The 18720-nt window shown below is 35.5% G+C and overlaps 1 protein-coding gene across 3 annotated transcripts in view; it reads left to right on the forward strand.

The window, feature by feature from the left end:
• The first annotated feature begins 553 nt into the window (after positions 1-553).
• Positions 554-18720, forward strand: part of TTN (titin) — a 237288-nt gene continuing 219121 nt past the window's right edge. For all 3 annotated transcript variants that reach the window (XM_071747224.1, XM_071747225.1, XM_071747226.1), the window contains exons 1-13: positions 554-777; positions 3014-3117; positions 7326-7529; positions 8229-8516; positions 9201-9289; positions 9377-9621; positions 11887-12175; positions 12417-12569; positions 13054-13173; positions 14204-14338; positions 17265-17540; positions 17633-17758; positions 18357-18638. In XM_071747224.1, coding sequence (XP_071603325.1) covers positions 3027-3117; positions 7326-7529; positions 8229-8516; positions 9201-9289; positions 9377-9621; positions 11887-12175; positions 12417-12569; positions 13054-13173; positions 14204-14338; positions 17265-17540; positions 17633-17758; positions 18357-18638 — 2298 coding nt within the window. In that variant the 5' untranslated portion in view covers positions 554-777; positions 3014-3026. The remainder of the gene's footprint in view (positions 778-3013; positions 3118-7325; positions 7530-8228; positions 8517-9200; positions 9290-9376; positions 9622-11886; positions 12176-12416; positions 12570-13053; positions 13174-14203; positions 14339-17264; positions 17541-17632; positions 17759-18356; positions 18639-18720) is intronic.

Genomic DNA, 18720 nt, shown 5'->3' on the forward strand with positions numbered 1-18720 from the left:
AGAATATCCAGCAGAAAAATTGTGAAAGAAACAAAAAACCCAGAGCACCAAATCTATGAATTACCAAATACAATTTTAGAATTCTAAGTTATGGAAAAATTAATTTAAACAGTGTTTTCTAACCATATGCAGCCACATGTCTGAACTCAGCTTACTTATTTAGTCTGGTGATTGACAGATGCATTTGGTAGCTTCTTGGTTGTTTTATAATGAAAGAAAATAAGGCTGAATCTCTGACTTGTCCATATCCTCTGCTAAAACTACTTTACTACTTAATTCATCTTGTACTAATGACTTAAGAAATTTTCAAGTTTTTAAACTGCACATTATAAGCAAAATTGAATTATAAATCAAAATCTTTCAAACAGATGATGTTTCCTCAGTGAATCCCTTTTGTGCTTCCAAAATTAGTGTTGTCAATCAGACCAACAGGTGGTGTATGGTTACACAGAGTGGATCCCCTCTCACAAGATACTTTCTTTTAGGAAGCCAATCAGAACATGATGAGGCAGATCTGTCAGCAGAGCAGGGGTATATAAAGCAAAACAACTATGTTAGCACTTCTGAGCAGTCGTGCATTCCCCGCCTCGCCTCGGGTGTAGGGATTGCAAAAAAACAAAACTACACTGTCAAGACTGTGTAGTTTTGTTTTTCTGATTAGAGGCTCTACATTTCTCATGCTGGGATTGTCTAAAAAATCTTACTCTGGATAAGGACGTCGTTCAAGAAGATTTCGTTGGGCTTAGCCCACTCTTAACAGGCACTTTGAGAGATCAGGTTAGTAGCATGTTTCTGGTGGTGCAATGAGTATTTGTTCAGTCATTAATAATCCTGATATGATTTATTATTTATAAATTTGCTTACAGGGGGTATAGGTTTCAGACTATAGACATAGAACACTTAAATTATCTGGTAAGAGTATATCTTGAATTTCTGGGAGTAAATTTTCATAGCACTCAGTGAAAAGTTTTTCAAGTATATTTAATATTAAAGGCTATATAAATTAAGATTTTAAAAGTACATGGAAACACATGCTTAACTTAAAAACTTTGTTCTGTTGAGAGTGCTCAAGGTTATGCTTCTGAGAGATAAACTGAGAAGCTCCAAGAATAGCTCTGATAAAATGAGTATGGTATCAGCTAAGCACTGATGACTTTTTAAGGGAATCAACTGCTAAGGTATCAATTACATGGCAGCTCTGGAACACTTGTCTGCTGTCATTCATAGCTGGGAAGGTTATTTCTGGAACATGACATTTCGGATACATACTTTCAATTCTAATTATACAAAAAGCCTTATAAGATCAGATCTTCAGCACTGAAATTTGCCTAGACAATGAAATATATAAATTTTGTGTAAAATCAATTACAGTTCTGCTTAATTAAATTATTTCCACTCTATTTTGGACTTGGGAAATTATATATATATATATATATACACACACATGCATTTTATATATATATATATATATACACATATATATACACACTTTCATAATGTTTAATTATATTGCAGGATTACTTCCATATATTTTAGCTTAGCTTCAAAGCATATTTATAGCACAAGTAATCTTAGTGAATTACATGTGACAGATACTTTTCTTCATCTTCCTTTCAGACAATTAGCTTTATGTTATGATGAAATCCTAGTCATTTCTTTGTAATTAGAACTCATTTCCCCCAACACTCAAAGCTGAAAAGCTTTGATAAAAGGCTATTCCTTTGTTAAGCTGGAACAAGTATCCAGACAACCTGTAAATGCAACAAAAAGTAGCTCAAAATCCCAATACAATATCCACTTCTGCCCTTATACCTGGATTATACAGGCATCAGACACAGATTTTAATGAAGGAACTCATGTCATGAAAAATTTTCACCCTTTTGAAAGGTAGCATAAATTGAACTCATAGTGAAAGAAACTTCACTTTTTTGTTGCTTTTTAAATTAAGCCTGAGACTGCCACAAGGTCAGATGCAAAAGCCAAAGTAAACAACAGTAAATGTGTGAGTGAGATTGACTTGAAAAGGATATGGGTTTAACTCTTTCTTAGTAAGACATGAAATGCTCTCAGGGGAATTTTTTAATGAGAAAAATGCTCTTTAATGGTTGTCTGACACAATTAAGATAGAGAATTTAGCTACATTTTTAAACCCTACACAATTCATAGTTCAGTAAATAAGTTCATGCAAATATGCATTCTTCTGATACAGAAGCTTTTCCAGTGGCAGCATGCTACTTCAAAGTAAGATCTTGTGGCCTAGGAAGTGAAAGCAAACTACTTGTCTTTCAGACATCACATGGACCTGCAGTTGTTAAAACCATCAGTGGCAGTGGCTACCTTATATCCTAGCTCACATTTCGAAGGTGGCTCTCTTACCATATTCAAAATTCCACTGAGATACTCTCTAAGAAAGAGGAAAATTTTATCTGCATTTTTCATGCCAATATGCTGTTGTGTAAAATGAGATTATTCAGTACTTACAGACTGCTTTTAAAAGAGGAGCTCCCGGTATTTTTCTAATTAATAAAAACAAAATATATTGTAGACTTTTAAATTTATTTGCTACTTAGCCAGTTGTCTTCCCACTGGAAAATAAAAATGCTCTGAAGTAACAAAATGTTTTCAAATAATTAAAAAAAAAATTACATGGAGAGTATTTTCTGCTTAGGTAAAGAGATTAATGGACAAAAAGAAGCTAGATGACCTGCACAAGGTCATGAAATGAATCAAGCAGAACTTTGTCTCTTGCTGCATACTTGTAATGCCAAATCACAGCCTCACTAAATATAACAGTTTCACATGCAACTCAGCCAAGTGTGCTCTAACAGTAATTTGCTATCCAACTTCATCAAAACATACAGTCTTAACTTTTCATCAGGACAATATGATTTAAAACTCAGAGGACTATATTATTATTTAATTAATTAAATATATTCCTAAAATCTAGCGAGAAGAATGTGAATGTAATAACAGTTTCACAACTGATAGCTAACTATGTTTTTGTTGCTTTCAGAGTGCCTGTAAAGATGACGACAAAAGCACCAACATTTACACAGCCTTTACAAAGTGTTGTGGCACTGGAGGGTAGTGCCGCAACCTTTGAGGCTCATATTAGTGGTAAGTTTCCCATTTATACTTAAAAGATTGATTATTTTTTGTTACTAATTTTGTTACTTTTTATTCAAAGACAAATGATAGATCATAATCTGATCTGAATGTGTAGAGATCAGGGCTGCAATGTCAATTATATATATCCACATCACATGGTAATGATCAACACTGTGAGGTGTGTCAGATATACATAAACATATTGCATAAAGCTACAAGGCTTCCCAGACAGGAGCCAATCATCCTGACAATGAGGTTTGTGTCTAATCCTCATGTATGTTATAATCACCTAAACTGGGAGGGAAATACCATTAAAAGCACGTACATAAAACTACATACCGTGCTAATAAGGGAACTTCACATGGGTGCAGAGAGAGCAATCTTGTTTGTATGATGATGAGGCAAAATGAGGAGTCAAGGTGCAAAAGACAAGGCATACATATGCTCTTATATGCTAGTTCTTCACTTGCCTAGTACTAAGCCTTACTCTATCTAACTTGTGACACTTGTATTTCTATCTTCAGTGCCTTTGAGATTTAAAATCTGGAGTTCTGGCAGGGGGGTTGTAAGAACAAAACCTGGGGCCGTGTGGCCACAGAAGGGTGTGGAAAACCCTAGTTTTCTAGATGTGTATGGTGATAGCTATGGTAGTACATGGATTAGTATAATTTTTGACACAACTTAAAGATGCAGCGTATTTTAAATGCTATTTAATTTGGCCAGTTTACATACTACTAAAACACCCCATCTTGTACAAAAGCACTTGCATCCCTCAAGATAACTTTACCAGATAATGAACACCCTGTTCTAAGAGTGGCCATGACCTCAGCAGTGACTAAGAAGAAATGACACATGTTCCTGCTGGTAGAATTATATTGTCTTACAGGCATGAGCAATATGATGATCCACATACCATAAAACACTACCCAGATGCTCTGTGACAGGTGCAAACATATGATCTGTGCACCTATAAAGATCTCTGACATCTGTGGTCCACTCTGGCTCATCCCTTAGTCCCTTTGGATAACACTAGCTCACACAAGATTCACACGAGTTGTTTGAGTATGTCCTGTACACTATAACCATTTTTTTCCTGCCCCATTCTGTTTTTTGGCCCTCTACTCTTCAGTTAGCTGCTCTGGCCTTCTCTTGTCTGCACACTGTAAATTTTATGTGAACAAGTTTTTTTCTACTGATTATTACAATACTTATTATTACAAATAGATAATCAGAACTTAGGATGCTAATATTATGACTAAGTATGTGATTTTGTCTATTTTCATTTGGAGTATTTGGGAGGGGAACTTGATTTCTTAATAGAAGGTGCATCAGCTTTTCCAGTTGCATATGCCATATTTGTATTTTGGTTCCAAATATAATGTGAGGCAATCTCCCATTATATGTTATTCATCTTGTGGGGTTCTGTAGTATCTTTCCTGTGCCAAAAGCATACACCAAGACTGACAGATCTGACACCGGATTAGCATTTAGTTTTTCTAATGAATTAAAAATATTAAAGTTTTAATATTTTGAAATAATTGCATAAATCACTACATAGCTTTATTCTGTTACTTTGTCTGCCCTCCCTATCTATCATGAATAACTGTGAATTTGAAATTCAGATGTTCTGTTTATCTCTCATAACACTTCCTTTTTTTACGGAACTCAAGTATCAATACAGAACTATAGTCCAAACATGAAGAGTCCAGTTCATCTAAGGGTACCAGAAAGATCTTATCCACCACTTGAGATGCAATTTTGCAGTCTGTAAACTAGAACAAATTAATTATACTGTTGCATCAGGCCATGAGTTAAGTGCCACATTACAAAAGTTTGATACCAGACAAAAATACCCAGTATTTGCCCTGTGCTCAGAAAGCCCAGAACACATAAGCACCATGACTAAAAACAGTAAATGCCAGAGTAGTTAGGACATAATTACGGGAGGAGCAGTGACTGAGGGGACATGAGACAGCACAAAACTGTCAAGGAAGTCTGCAGTGCTGCTGGTGTTAGAACTGCGCCTATCCTCACATCTCTGCTGAACTGATCAAGTATTGATTTTTTTTGATGCAGAAACCTGTACTTGTTTTTGTACTTTGGTTGAACTGATTATTTTTTAGATATTACCCAATGCAAGCCAGCCTCTACACTCTGCATATTGTTGGAAGCAGCCCACAAGACTACATCAGTTGGCAGTTCCTGTAGCTCATGTCATTGGCAGGACAATCTCATTAAGTTCAAGTCCCTAAGCAGAGAAGTTCAGGCACTTCAGATTAATTTTCTTCTTTTCAGCAATGAAGCACAATAAACCTCTAGAAAAAAATTAAATTAAAAAAAAGAATGTCCTAATAATTAATATTCAAACAACAGTGTAATTTGGTTTCTGGGAAAGTCCCTAATCCATACAGTCTGGGCAAAACCATCTATAATCTGAAGTAGATTTTACCATCTCACTTCAATTCTGTGACACAGAATTAGCAGAATGCCAGTAAACTTGTGAAGTTGGATTTATTTTAATATGAATGTGGGATTAGATTTTCAAAATGGCACCTAATTTTAGATCCCTTGTTGTAACAGTACGAGACACTGAAGTAGACTGCCTTTTTCAAAATGCAGGCCTTGTTCAACCTACCCCATGTTTGTTAACGTGATGCTGCACCAAGAAAATAAAACAGTTTGGCAATGTTTCAAGTTCACTATTGACATGATTTTTGGTTGCCTAGCTTAAAAAACCTTGAAACTCATTTGCGCCAATGTTGAAGTCACATAGCTTGGGATGAGATCAGTGGGATCTACTGGACACTCTATGGTTGTACCCAAGAGTACCAATAGTATGGTTGTACCCAATAGTACAACTTGTGCCCAAGTTGTACTATTTCAGTAGTACAAAATTTATTTATGCCATCTCCATCAGGGTTGCTTGGTAATTTCCAGTTGTGAAATTAACACATCTTAAATGTACTTTTAATCTTTTGATTTCTAACACTCTAAAATGGCCATATTATCTTTCTCTGTGTGTATGTTTCTATTTTATATATATGTAAAAATAAGTTTTTCCACTATGAGCAAAATTTAAAACTTTCCTAACCAAATTTGATGTGACTCAAGACAACCAGTAAAAGCTTCATTCTACATAGCTTCTCCTTCATTTCAGTCTTACACAGTCATATTCCTGGCACATTAAACCCTCAAAAAATGAGTTCATAGAGGGGATACTTTAGAAAGGAAACAGAATTCTGTGGTCTTGGGGTTTTCCAAATCACAAAGATGGAACTAGGAAAATTAGAGAAGCTGTAGTAAGTGCTGTCTCAGATTTTGTTTCTGAGCCCCGGTATAGTGCAATTGGTGATTTGGTTTGAGTGGAGAAGTACATGAAGTGAATTTGCAAGGTTTTTAATTTTGGAGAAGTGGTGCTCCAGGATTACAAAAAAAGACTTTGAGCTGGTGTATCTCTTTTAAAATAGCTGTTCTCCATATGTGTCTTAGATAAGAATTTTACCTGCTTGTCAAATGGATTTCAATTGCTCAATAAACTTGACTGAGTAGAATGCTGGAATTTCCACGAGGAATTTAAATCAGCATTTAAAGCCAAAAAAGCATCTGTAGATATAGGTAAAACTCTTCCAATCACAAGAGTCTTGCTCATGACCCTGACAACAACACATGAGCTGATTCCAGCTCACTGCTTTCAATCCAACTCAAGTAGAATTCACTTGACAAAAAAGAAACAACCCCCAAAACATTAACAACACTTCATATTATTGTCTACAGAAGTCACATTTTCTGTCACTTCATTTTCTAAAACTATTTAGTGTAAGGACAACTAATTACCTTGGTTGGAAGTTATCATTTTTACTTTGCTCTCAAAGTACTAGACTGGATAATTTTGTTGGCAATGCTACTTAGATATTAGGAAATAAATTTTAAAAATATCTCACATGCATCAGTTCACATCCCATATAATTTTGATGATCCCTCAACAGAATTACAACACATTACAGTCCACTCATTATTCAAATTATTTTCTAAATGCAGTACCCCGTGTAGTTCTGTTGTGCATTTTAAAGATGTTTATCAGTCTGTAAATGGATATTTAATTGCAATCCATTCCTATGCCATTACATGCCGCTGTAACTGTATGTGTATTACCGTAATTTTGGATATCTGGCATTTAATAGCATCTTCATGTTCTTTTTACTACTTTTTTTCTTCAGGTTTTCCAGTTCCTGAGGTGAGCTGGTATCGGGATGGCCAGGTTCTTTCTACTGCAACTCTGCCCGGTGTGCAGATCTCGTTTAGTGATGGCCGCGCTAAACTGGTGATCCCCACCGTGACAGAAGCCAACAGTGGAAGATACACTGTACAAGCCACCAATGGATCTGGACAAGCAACTAGTACTGCTGAACTACTTGTCACAGGTACTAAACCGTTAAAGAAAAGCACCTCTTTCCACTAGATATTTGAGAAAGGGAGTGATAGCAGATAGTCAAAGATAATGAAAAAATTTTGAAGTATATGATTAGCAAAGAAACAGAAACAAAAATCCTTTTACTAAAGCAGTGTAGAATACAGCATATATTCTCTACACTAACTTCTAGCCATTTTATTTTCACCTTAACTGCATCATGATTAATTTTGATCTTATAAATTCTTAACCACTATTATAAAATTCTGCCTTAGCCCTTTATACTTTTACTGATGTGATATGTCACAATGGCTACATTCAAACTATGCATAAAAGAAAAGGTAAAGTTAGACAGGATGGAACCCTTAATGATATTTAATGATATAAAATACATTTATTAACAGAATAACTTACATGAAGTGCCATGCTCAAGAGACTGCACATACGACCTACGCTTACAATCGATGTATCTCTAATTCTAGAAACATGTGCAATTGTGGGTTATCATCAGAAATATCATAAATTTTAAACACATGAATAAAAGTTAAGGGTGTTTGCATTTTGGCAAATCAACTCTTAATGTTTTGAATATTTAAGAAGGTAGTATCATCTGTCAGTAGCATGTGAAGGAGAAATAGACCTTGTGCACTTCTATTAGTGAAAATATCTAACCATTACTGGTTTTCTGTTTATTTCTGCAATAAAACTGCAGCTGCAACAGCACCACCAAACTTCTCACAACGACTACAGAGCATGACTGCAAGGCAGGGAAGTCAAGTTCGACTTGACGTGAGAGTGACTGGAATCCCTACACCTGTGGTGAAGTTTTATCGGGATGGAGTAGAAATCCAAAGCTCCCCCGATTTTCAAATTTTACATGAAGGAGACCTTTACAGCTTAATAATTGCAGAAGCATACCCTGAAGACTCCGGCACATATTCAGTAAATGCTACAAATAATGTGGGACGTGCTACTTCAACAGCTGAACTGCTGATTCAAGGTATCTGTGGTGAATTTGCAAGCAATAAAAATAAGAAAGGATTTATTGTTGTAATGGTACAATACCTACCATTTCAAAATAATACCAATAAATTCATCTATACCTTCTTTCTCAAGCTATTTGCCTGTAAAATTAAAAGGACCTTCTCTCTAGAATGGGTCTTCTCTAAACAAAAGTGTGGGATGCATTCAACTGTTCTCATTTTGTTCTCAAGATTTCTCAAAATTGTATTTCTAAGCTGGCTTTAATAGAACAAATATATTAGACTGCACAACTGTACATGGTCTTGTAGATGTGCCTGGTAAGAATGAACACTGGTACTGGATAGAGGAAAATTATAACAGTGAATCATTCTACCCAGAGCAGTCTTACTTGGATTTCACCACAGTCAGGCTTCCAGACTGTGTAGTTCTTTGAGGTACAGAACTGATTCTAAACAACCTACAGTAAATTTGTTTTGTTTGGTTTTTTTTGTAACGAGATAGTAATGCAGAAATATTATTTCAACTATTTTCACAATTGCATGTCTAGGTATTGCAGGATAATCCAATGGTGGCTTAAGTCTTTCTCTGTTTTTTATACATATTTTGTATATAATTGGAATTGGCCATTCATTTGGTTTTGCAGCTACTTATTGTTTGTTGCCATATGCAATTCTCCTGACTAAGTTTTCTCTTTCAAAAGGCGAGGAAGAAGCCGTTCCTGCTAAAAAGACTAAGACAATTGTTTCGACTGCTCAGATTTCACAAACAAGACAAGCCAGAATTGAAAAGGTATATTTTTCAAAAACAAAGCAGGTAAGGCTTTGTGTGTGATTATTTGTACAGTATCTCAGACTTGTTTTCTTCATTTCCTTGCAGAAAATTGAAACCCACTTTGATGCCAGATCGCTTACAAGTGTTGAAATGTTTGTTGAGGGTGCAACAGCCCAGCAGCTCCCACACAAAGCACCTCCACGAATGCCTCCTAGACCTACCTCAAAATCACCAACCCCAACAGTAATTACTGCAAAAGCACAAATGGCCCGACAGCAATCACCATCACCTGTTAGACAATCACCATCACCTGTAAAACATGTCAGAGCACCGACACCCTCACCAGTAAGGTAAATATGTTATTCTTCCAAACGAGATTGCTTTTTGAATCATATTCACATATAACAGTAATGTACAATGACACCATAGTGCAAAATGGAAGAATTCACTGACCTAATACTAAGTTTATTCTGAGTGTTGAGTTATAGTGTGATGTATTTGACACTGCTATAGAGGCTTTTATAAAAGTGCTACAGAAGCCTCTTATGTAAATTTTCTCTCCCATATGGAGAAAAATCCTTTAGAGAATAAATCCCATTTGACTGCTTTACATACAGCTGAATTAGCCATGAAAGCTCCAAGCTTATGATGAAAAAGATTAAATCAGTAGAGCAGTTGACCCTTGATTATTTAAAACAGAGGAAAGAGTGATGACACTCGAATAACAGGCAGATAGAATGAAACAATACGTAAAAAAAACTTGTACACACATTCTACGTGTGTGCTGGTACTGACTGCAAAATTGTGTTTTGTAAGTATGCAAATTAAACGTGGTTACGGAAAAATCAAATTTAACTCTGCTGCGCAAAAGGTCTTGAGAGGGAAAGTGAGTGATCTGAAAGGCAAGGCTCGTGGTCTAGGATACCGAGGGATATCTCTGTTGAAAGACAGGTAAAAATTGCTTTGGAAGTCTTGCAGTTTCAGCATCCTGAACTACTATAATGGAAGGAATGTCTTCAAGCCGAATGTTCAGAACAGCCCCATTTAAATTGCCAGATATAGGTATGCTGGTGTATTTTGCCCCACTGAGAATACCTTGCAACGACAGTAAGAGATAAATAATTAAGTACCTAAATAACTGAAAAAGCTAAATATCTAAAAAAAAAAATGCACAGATGAAAGAATAATTCACTAGTGCCATCTAGAGTGCATATGGAACTAGAAATTTGTAGTCTCCTGCTAGTCAAACCACTTTTGACATATAACACATCAGAAAATAAATCTAAAAATTAATGTGATGATGCTGCCCCCTACTGCTACACTGCTTTACATTACCTGGGAAAAAAGTGCCTCTCAAACAAAACCTCAGTTAGAAAGTCTGTTGAAGCATTTCAGAAAATACTTTAAAATTATCTGCTAGGAGTAGGATTGAATTTACGGAATATCAAAATTTAGAAAATAGCACCTTCCAAATGGCTACCAATTATTCCCTAAGTGTAGCAAAGAATACAGGCCCTGATCAGAAGCTTGCTTGGAGTTTCAACACATGGATGCCACATGGAAATGAGATGTGGTGAAGGAGTATACAATGGTTGTTGCTAGATGACTGCCACATGATAACTTTACAAAGAGCAGTTACGCTAATAATTTTGTCTCTCTACACAGATAGGCTCAAGAATATAGTATGTAATACGGCCTTATAAGCCTTTTTTATTATTCCTACTAGAAGAATTAAGATAGAGCAAGTGGAAAATTTTGATACATTCAATAAATATATGCTGAATGACATGCCCTTTGACATTTTCGCTCATTTTTTAAACTCTAAGCAGCTACAAAGATGTCTAACAGTTTTGAGTGTAACAAAAACACACATTAGGCATAACGTCCAAAACAGATGAGAGTAAATAACACGTAGAACACCTCATAAACCTTTTAAAAATCAAACTACAAAGTACTTAAGTGTCATGGTTTAGCAGTCTGGGTGGGCCAAAAACCAGAGGACAAAATTGCTCTCTATTAAAGCTCCTCCACCCTCCCAAGGGAAGATAAGAGGGGAACATGGATGAGAGACTTAAAAGTTGGAAATTAGAACTGGAACAAATTTACTGGGACAAGAGAAGGGCAATAGCATATATGCAAATATACACAAGTATATATATACAACCCGACCTTGATGCCCCCCGGGAGAGGTGCCTGAGGGTCCCTTGGGGCAGGGCTGACTCAGGAGGGGGCTCCATGGCTCTTCCCAGCTCCTGATGGATGTGGATTCTGAAGTGCAGGTGGTGAGCTGGAGGTAAAGGAGGGCAGGGGAACAGCAGAGTAGCCAAGATTGGGCAAAGAGAGTGGGGCTTCTGGTCTGCCTGACTTTGATAGAGTATGGGCAGGAAGGGGAGGGAATAGATCTCTCTCTGTTCCATCCCTCTGGGATCCCTCAGGGTCCTTAAGGCCTTCTCGTTAGGTCCTCATACTGGTATCAAAAATTTTTCTGGTCCACTCAAACCATGATATAAATATACCCTAAATGGGGAGTCAATTCAAGTTCATATTAAAGTTGTTTATATAGTTCTCATTGTATGGCACTAAATTAATAACATTAATACTTTACCTTTCATTAGGTCAGTTTCTCCTGCTGGAAGAATTTCCACCTCACCTATCAGACCAGTGAAATCTCCATCTCCAATCCGTAAAACACATATAGTGACAACACCTGGGTCTGATGTCCTTCCTCCTTGGAAGCAGGAAGGATATGTTGCAACCACAGACACTCAGATACAGGAAACAAGAGTATCTACAAGTGCCACCCAAATAAGAACTGAAGAAAGATGGGAGGGGAGATACGGGGTCCAAGAAGAAGTTACCATTAGCGGTGCTATGCCTGGCGATGTTGTGGCTGGTGCTAGAGAGGTAAAGTCTATTTTTGGAAAGAGCATTGAATCTGCTGTCTGTGTGTACTGGTCACTGCTGAACGGAGCTGCTAAATGAAATCTAGTTGTCTGTGTATAAAAACGTGTATCTGCTGTTGAGAGAGTTCCACTGCAAATATTGAAATGCTTCTTTGCAACATTTTGTCTCTGTACTGGTCTTGTGCTTATTCTGAATGTATGCAAAACATGAAAAAAAATGTCTTTTGATGTGACTACTATAGGTGAGAAAGGACAGTGAAAAAACAGCAGCTGTTGCTACAGTTGTTGCTGCTGTGGATCAAGCCATGGTGAGAGAACCATCTCCAAGTGTTGTAGACCACACTGCTAAAAGGACAGCAATGACTGCAGTCCATGTTCAACCTGTTCAGGAGCAGGTAGAAATAGAGCACTGATATTTTTCCTTTAATCCTTCATCCAACATGCAAACAAGGCATGATTCACTGTGAGGAATTAACAAGATATTACTCAGTGCACTGCAAAAGCATGCATGCTCCTAAAGACCATCTGAACTATAAAGGAATGCTTGAGGATCACATATTCCATTGCTTTCCATCATAGCAGGATTGAAGCAATATTCTTAAACTATTTTTAAGTTTAAGAATGCCTGATATGAAAGTGATCCTCTATTATCCCTTGTCATTTATTCTCTAACATTATTCTTACACTGATGAAGTTTTTTCTGTAATATCTCATAATTTCCCCACTAGGAATAAAATAATTTTCCCTTAATCATTTTTCCTTCCCTTTAATTCCTGTCTAATTTTTTCTTCTCCTGTTCTTTTGATGATCAATTTATTGAAATGAATTTTAAGGCTTTGTTTGATTTTTTGTTTTTTTTGTTGTTGCTATAAAAATCAGATGAGAAAGGAGGCAACGGTAGTAGTTACCAGTGATAAAGCCACAAAACAAACAATTATATCAAGAACTAGAGAAGGAATTGTTACTTCACAAGGACAAAGGCACATCTCTTATGAAAAGGTGAATACAGATGATTGTCACCCCTTGCCTTCTCTAAAACTCTACTATCTCATCAAAAAGTCAAGCCTGTGAACAAGACAAATGACATACTGTAATATTATTTTGTCGTTTTATATGTGCACTCTTCTAGTTTACATTGCTGTCATTTTCCTGACTCTTCTTGATGATCACTGTATTTCCTTTTTTTACTTCTGTTCCATTATAAATACCTAAGAATGTGATAGACTTAGAAAATACTAACTTTGGGAAAAAAATGGTACTGTATATCATATAGTGATTTACTAGATAGTATTCTCAACCATTTAAAGAACTGAAATGTAGGAAATACCTCTTAGATTTTCCTTTTAAGGATTTTTTATTTTATTTTTGTTCTAGGCTAGCCATTTGTAGCTTACTTTGTTTGCTGGCAGCACAGTGGATCAGAAAAAGGAGGAAAAACTCATTCTGCCTTGAGTAAATTTTGAAAATACTGATGAGTAAATGGAATTCAGATTGTTTAATTACTTACACTTGTCTCATAAAAAAGAATAAATGTTAGATTTAGTGGAAGACCAGCTTTTAGAGAGAAATATTACATTTGCATTCTAGCTGAAATGTGCAAGGAAGAAAGTTTAACCTAGCTTTAAAGTACTGAGAAACAGAAAACCACCTCGGCAAAAATTTACATATTTATGTACAGATTACATCTGAACTTCTTGGCAAAATTCAAGTTACCTGAAGCTTGGTTTTCATATCCTACGCTTTCTCAAACTGATTATAATGCAGGAAAGTTTTTCTGTGATCTGAGTCTTTTTATTACTGCTTTTAGTTTGTGGAATGTTCTGTTATTTTTATGTTAAATGTCTATAGTTTTATTAAAAGTCTGTTTATGTGTTTATTCTTGTTTCCAGACTAGATGATTTTGAAATCTGGAGTCTGGTATTTTTTGTGCATTGTCTTTTTTATTCTCTTTCCCAAATGTACTGAAAATCATACACCTTGTATTTTAAAACAATATGTAAATTAAACCTTTTTATTTGTAAACATCTAGGTAAGAGAAGAACCAGAGAAGACTCCAGTACCCACAGTAATAATTGCCACAGACAAAGTCAAAGAGCAAGAAAAAGTATCAAGAGCTAAAGAACTGTCTACCAGACACGAAGAAGTGCACATTGCTCATGAAAAGGTAAATAAATGTTGCGGAATTTTAGCTCACTGATATACTTTAATAAGTTTATGAAACCTCATTCTTCATCAAATGTGATACGAATCTTTGCTGTTTCATAAAGAAGAGAAGATTCCAAGATGAAAGCTTTATACAGCAAACTATTCAAAATCTAGGCCCAGCACTGCAGGTCCATTTCTACTGACTTAATAGCAGCTCTGTCTATAGAGAAAGAGTGCAGCTGCCCTTCCTACAAATCCTTTGAGCATTATGGCTCAGATTACCAGAGAATTATCAGAATTTAATTGATGCTTAATTACCTTTGCCTTTTGTCTAATGGTAGATTTCTGAAGATAAATTGTGAAGGTAATACTATATCTCATGATACATGTGCAGTTTGATTTAAAGCAATGTTTGCATGAGGACTGAATGCACCTGCAAGACTATATTGTGGAACCATTGTTTTTTGAACAGCCTATAAAATAGTTCTGTGTACCGACAGGAGTAAATATTAAGTTAGTAAATAGTCATTTTTTTGCAAATAATTTCCACAAAACATAAAAATGATATCTCTATTAAATAGGATGTGGGAGTAGTCTTTTTTAATTCACAGAGATCAACGTAATACGCTAATGACTTTGAATACACACAGTTCAGCTACCACATGAGACAGGCTATACCTTACTCTGTACAAAGGAATTATTTCATTTCTTAGGTGATGCTTTTCTCTTATTAATTTACATTCTGAAACCTTAACTCACTTTCCTGAAAAGCTGTGTAATTTGACAGCAGGCATAACTGATTACTATTATTTTTCTTTAACATAAAAACTAGATAAGAAAAAAGATATGAAACCTTCTGTCTCTAAGGTAGTAATTACCACTGATAAACATAAACCACCAGTCATAATAATGAAAAGCAAAGGAAGAATTGCTGCCAAACAAGAACAAGTGAGCATAAATCAAGAAAAGGTGAATAGCACTATTACAAACATAATTTTTTATCCTCTCTTCTTTGCAAACTTTATATATCCCTCAGAAATTACAAACTATACATTTCCAACTCATTTTTTCTAAGATGTAATCCCCTTAAAAACTTCTAGAACTCCTGTTAATTGGACTATACTATTCCATTTCTACCTTTCTCTCCTGACTGCTCTCATTAAAAGGATGCCCATAGTTTTCTTCTGACTGACCTTTGGTATGGACTGACTGCCTCCTGAAACACATCTTTTTAAAAAAATCATTACTTTAATTTAAATAGCTGTCGGGATGTAATTGTACTTATAAGGAGTTTTCTGCAGGATCTAACTCCTTAATTTTTCTTCCCTGTTCTCATTCCAAAATGCTTTCCCATTGCTCAAATATCTTTCAAGATCATATGCAACTGAAGCTTTTATATCTGCTGTAATAACTAGACTAAAAAAGAAGATAAGAAATCTACGGTAGTTCAAAAAAAAAAAAAATTGCCACTGATAAAACCAAAGCACCACTCACAATGTAGAGAACTTGAGAGGAAATTACAGCCAGGCAATATCAAATTAATCTACTTTATGATCAGGTGAATATAGCTGTTGCAGGTCTGAAAAGCACTGTTGTAATTTGTTTTATTTGAAAACCTCACCAAGAGCTAGCTGAGAAAAATAGAATGCCTTTATCTAATTCCTAATAACTTACCTGTTAAGTGAGATGATTGTCAAGTAATAGACTAATTTTCTAGTGGTAAAGCAGTTTATGTCTCAGCCTGTTAGGAAATGCCACTTTTAAGTGCTTTTTTTTTAATGCTTTTCTATTATATTAAGCCAGGAAATCTCACATGTAGAAGCATAGGATAGTTGCCGACAGTTTTTGTTTAGTCTATCTGCTTTGTTGGAAACAGTATGATACATTCATAAAATACTTTTATAAAATATAATTAGAAGAGCATTGCATATAAAAATCAGAGGAGTAAGACTGCTAAGAGATTACAGTTACTTGTTAGATCATGTAAATCTAGGGTCAAATTCATATAAACAATTTTGAAATCAGCAACGATGCTTAATAAAAGGTCTCTGATGTCTAAATGCTACTTTAATAATACAACAAAATCTCTGTAAATAATTGCATTGTGGCTTCATGTTATTTATTTTTGTTTAAGGTCATAATGATTTCAAAATCAGCATGAAATTATGTATAAGTATTTTTTTTTTGCTGTCTACAAGGCATCCATTTCATATGCTCTGTTGCTACATCCAGATCTGTTGTGATGGTAATTACAAACACTAGAGGTAACCATCCTATTTCCTACCTGTGGCTGACTGGGCTGAAGTTTGGACCCTGGTGACGTAAAAGTTGACAGAATTTATCAATTATTAGAAACCAATGCAAGTCCTGATATAATAGTATTATCTCTGATTTCTCAGGAAGCTCAGTTTTCTTTTTTTGTCAAATAATTTAAAATAGAGTAGCACTGGATAAATTTTTTATGCTTATGGTATTTTTAATAAATACTTATTTACATATGTAAATGTATTCACATCAGGTGCTAGACACATACTCTACATTTTTAGTAGCATGCAACAATTACATGGAGCTAGTGAGCATACTGACTTCAAAATTATGTATTCATTTGTATACCCACTGTTCTCTTAGAGAAGTGGCAATAAATGTGATTGTGAAGTATTAACTGTGGGCTTGCATATAAAAATTTACATGTATAAAGTATATGATAGGTATGTTCTGTCTAGATAGCGCTTAGAAGAAATGTGTGTATTTGAATCTATTGACTCTGAAGTGTATTTATGGGTGAACACATTTGTTCTTTACATCTTTATTTTTGCCTATCTCTACAGTCTGGTTTTGTCCAGAATATACTTCACCGAGCGTTATATTTATAAGTATTTGCCAGAAATGCAAGAGTTTAATAAAATGATGAATATTTGTATAAATTTTTCCGATGTTACCTGTAGAGCGAAGCTGGGAAAAGGGCTGAAGCTGTAGCTACAGTTGTTGCAGCAGTTGATCAGGCACGTGTTCGATCACCTTGGGAACCAGAACAAGGAGATGAAGCTTACGTAAAGCAGAAAACTCTGGAATATGGCTTTAAAGAGCATATTGTAACAGATCATGTTGCTGAAGCCCCAGCAGAACGTCATGTTGTCACTAAAGAAGTTAAAACTGTGTATGTTCCTCCTGAGAAACATGTCTCAGCTGCTGAAAAGAAAGAAATTCAAATATCAACAGAGGTTAGACTCAGTTTATGTTGCATTCTTTTCCAAAAACTATGTTTGGAGAATATCCTCACATTCTTAACAATTTTTTTCATTGCTTTGTGTAGCTAAAAAGACAAGCAGAAACTAAGACTGAGAAAACAATTCACGTTGAACACCCACGACCCCGCACGCCAAGTCCCCACTTTGCAGTCTCCAAAATTACTGTCCCTAAACAAGAACAGACATATGAGGTAGGAAGTGAAAACTGAACCCAAGAAGAACCGCATGCCAGTAGCTCACTCATTCCATTTAGCTTTTTCTCCCGCTCCAGTATGGTGCTTTCACAAGAAGACTTTTATGTTTTCTACATTTTTTTTTTGTTGGCTTTTTTGATTAATAAAGAGCAGTGCTGAAAAGGAACACATGAACTGCTAAAGTGTGATTTGAAATTATTAGGTATTATTACTTAAACAAGCTTTTCATCCATTTTTAATGTTTATTTTTCTGTTTGATTCCTTCACATAATACTAGAAGTTCCCATTTAATAATTTTCTCATTCAAGCATACTTTCTCTCTTTACCTGGACTTTTGAAAAATGACTGCTTTGCACCACTTAAGAGCTTCTTGACCATTAAACAGTCAAATTCTAAAGTGAAAAAAGAGAAAATGTTTGAATGTTAGATACATCAAAAATAATACAAGCATATTTTCAGTATTCTACTAGTGCAATCTAAAACTAGAAATAGTTTTTTAATATATAGCTTTTGCAGTGCCAACAAATAAGCAACTAAGGAAGTAACTCCTTTGAAAACAGAATAACAAATCTTTAACTCTTTCCCTTCTCCCTAGGTTTCAATAGCTGGATCTGCCATGGCTACTCTGCAGAAAGAGTTATCAGCTACTTCTGCTGTGCAAAAGATTACCAAGCCTGTGAAACCCCCTCAGCTAAAGCCACATGAAGTCAGGATAAAAGCAGAACCAGTTGCTCCTCCACAGTTTCCTTTTGGAGAGGCTGCTGAGACCTATAAAAGTCGCTACGATGTTGAGACAAAGAAAGAGATAGGTGTAAGCTTTAAAGATGAAGCAGTGCGGGACGAACGCATGGTGTTTCAGAAAGAAAGTGAAGCAAAGGTATGTTAGTAAGCAAATTTTCATCACTTTGACTGAATTTCATCTTAAAAGCATAGCATAACCTCGCTTGTTTGCTGTTTCC

This window comes from Heliangelus exortis, chromosome 6 (genome assembly GCF_036169615.1).
Source record: "Heliangelus exortis chromosome 6, bHelExo1.hap1, whole genome shotgun sequence".
NCBI classification, from domain to species: Eukaryota; Metazoa; Chordata; class Aves; order Apodiformes; family Trochilidae; genus Heliangelus; species Heliangelus exortis.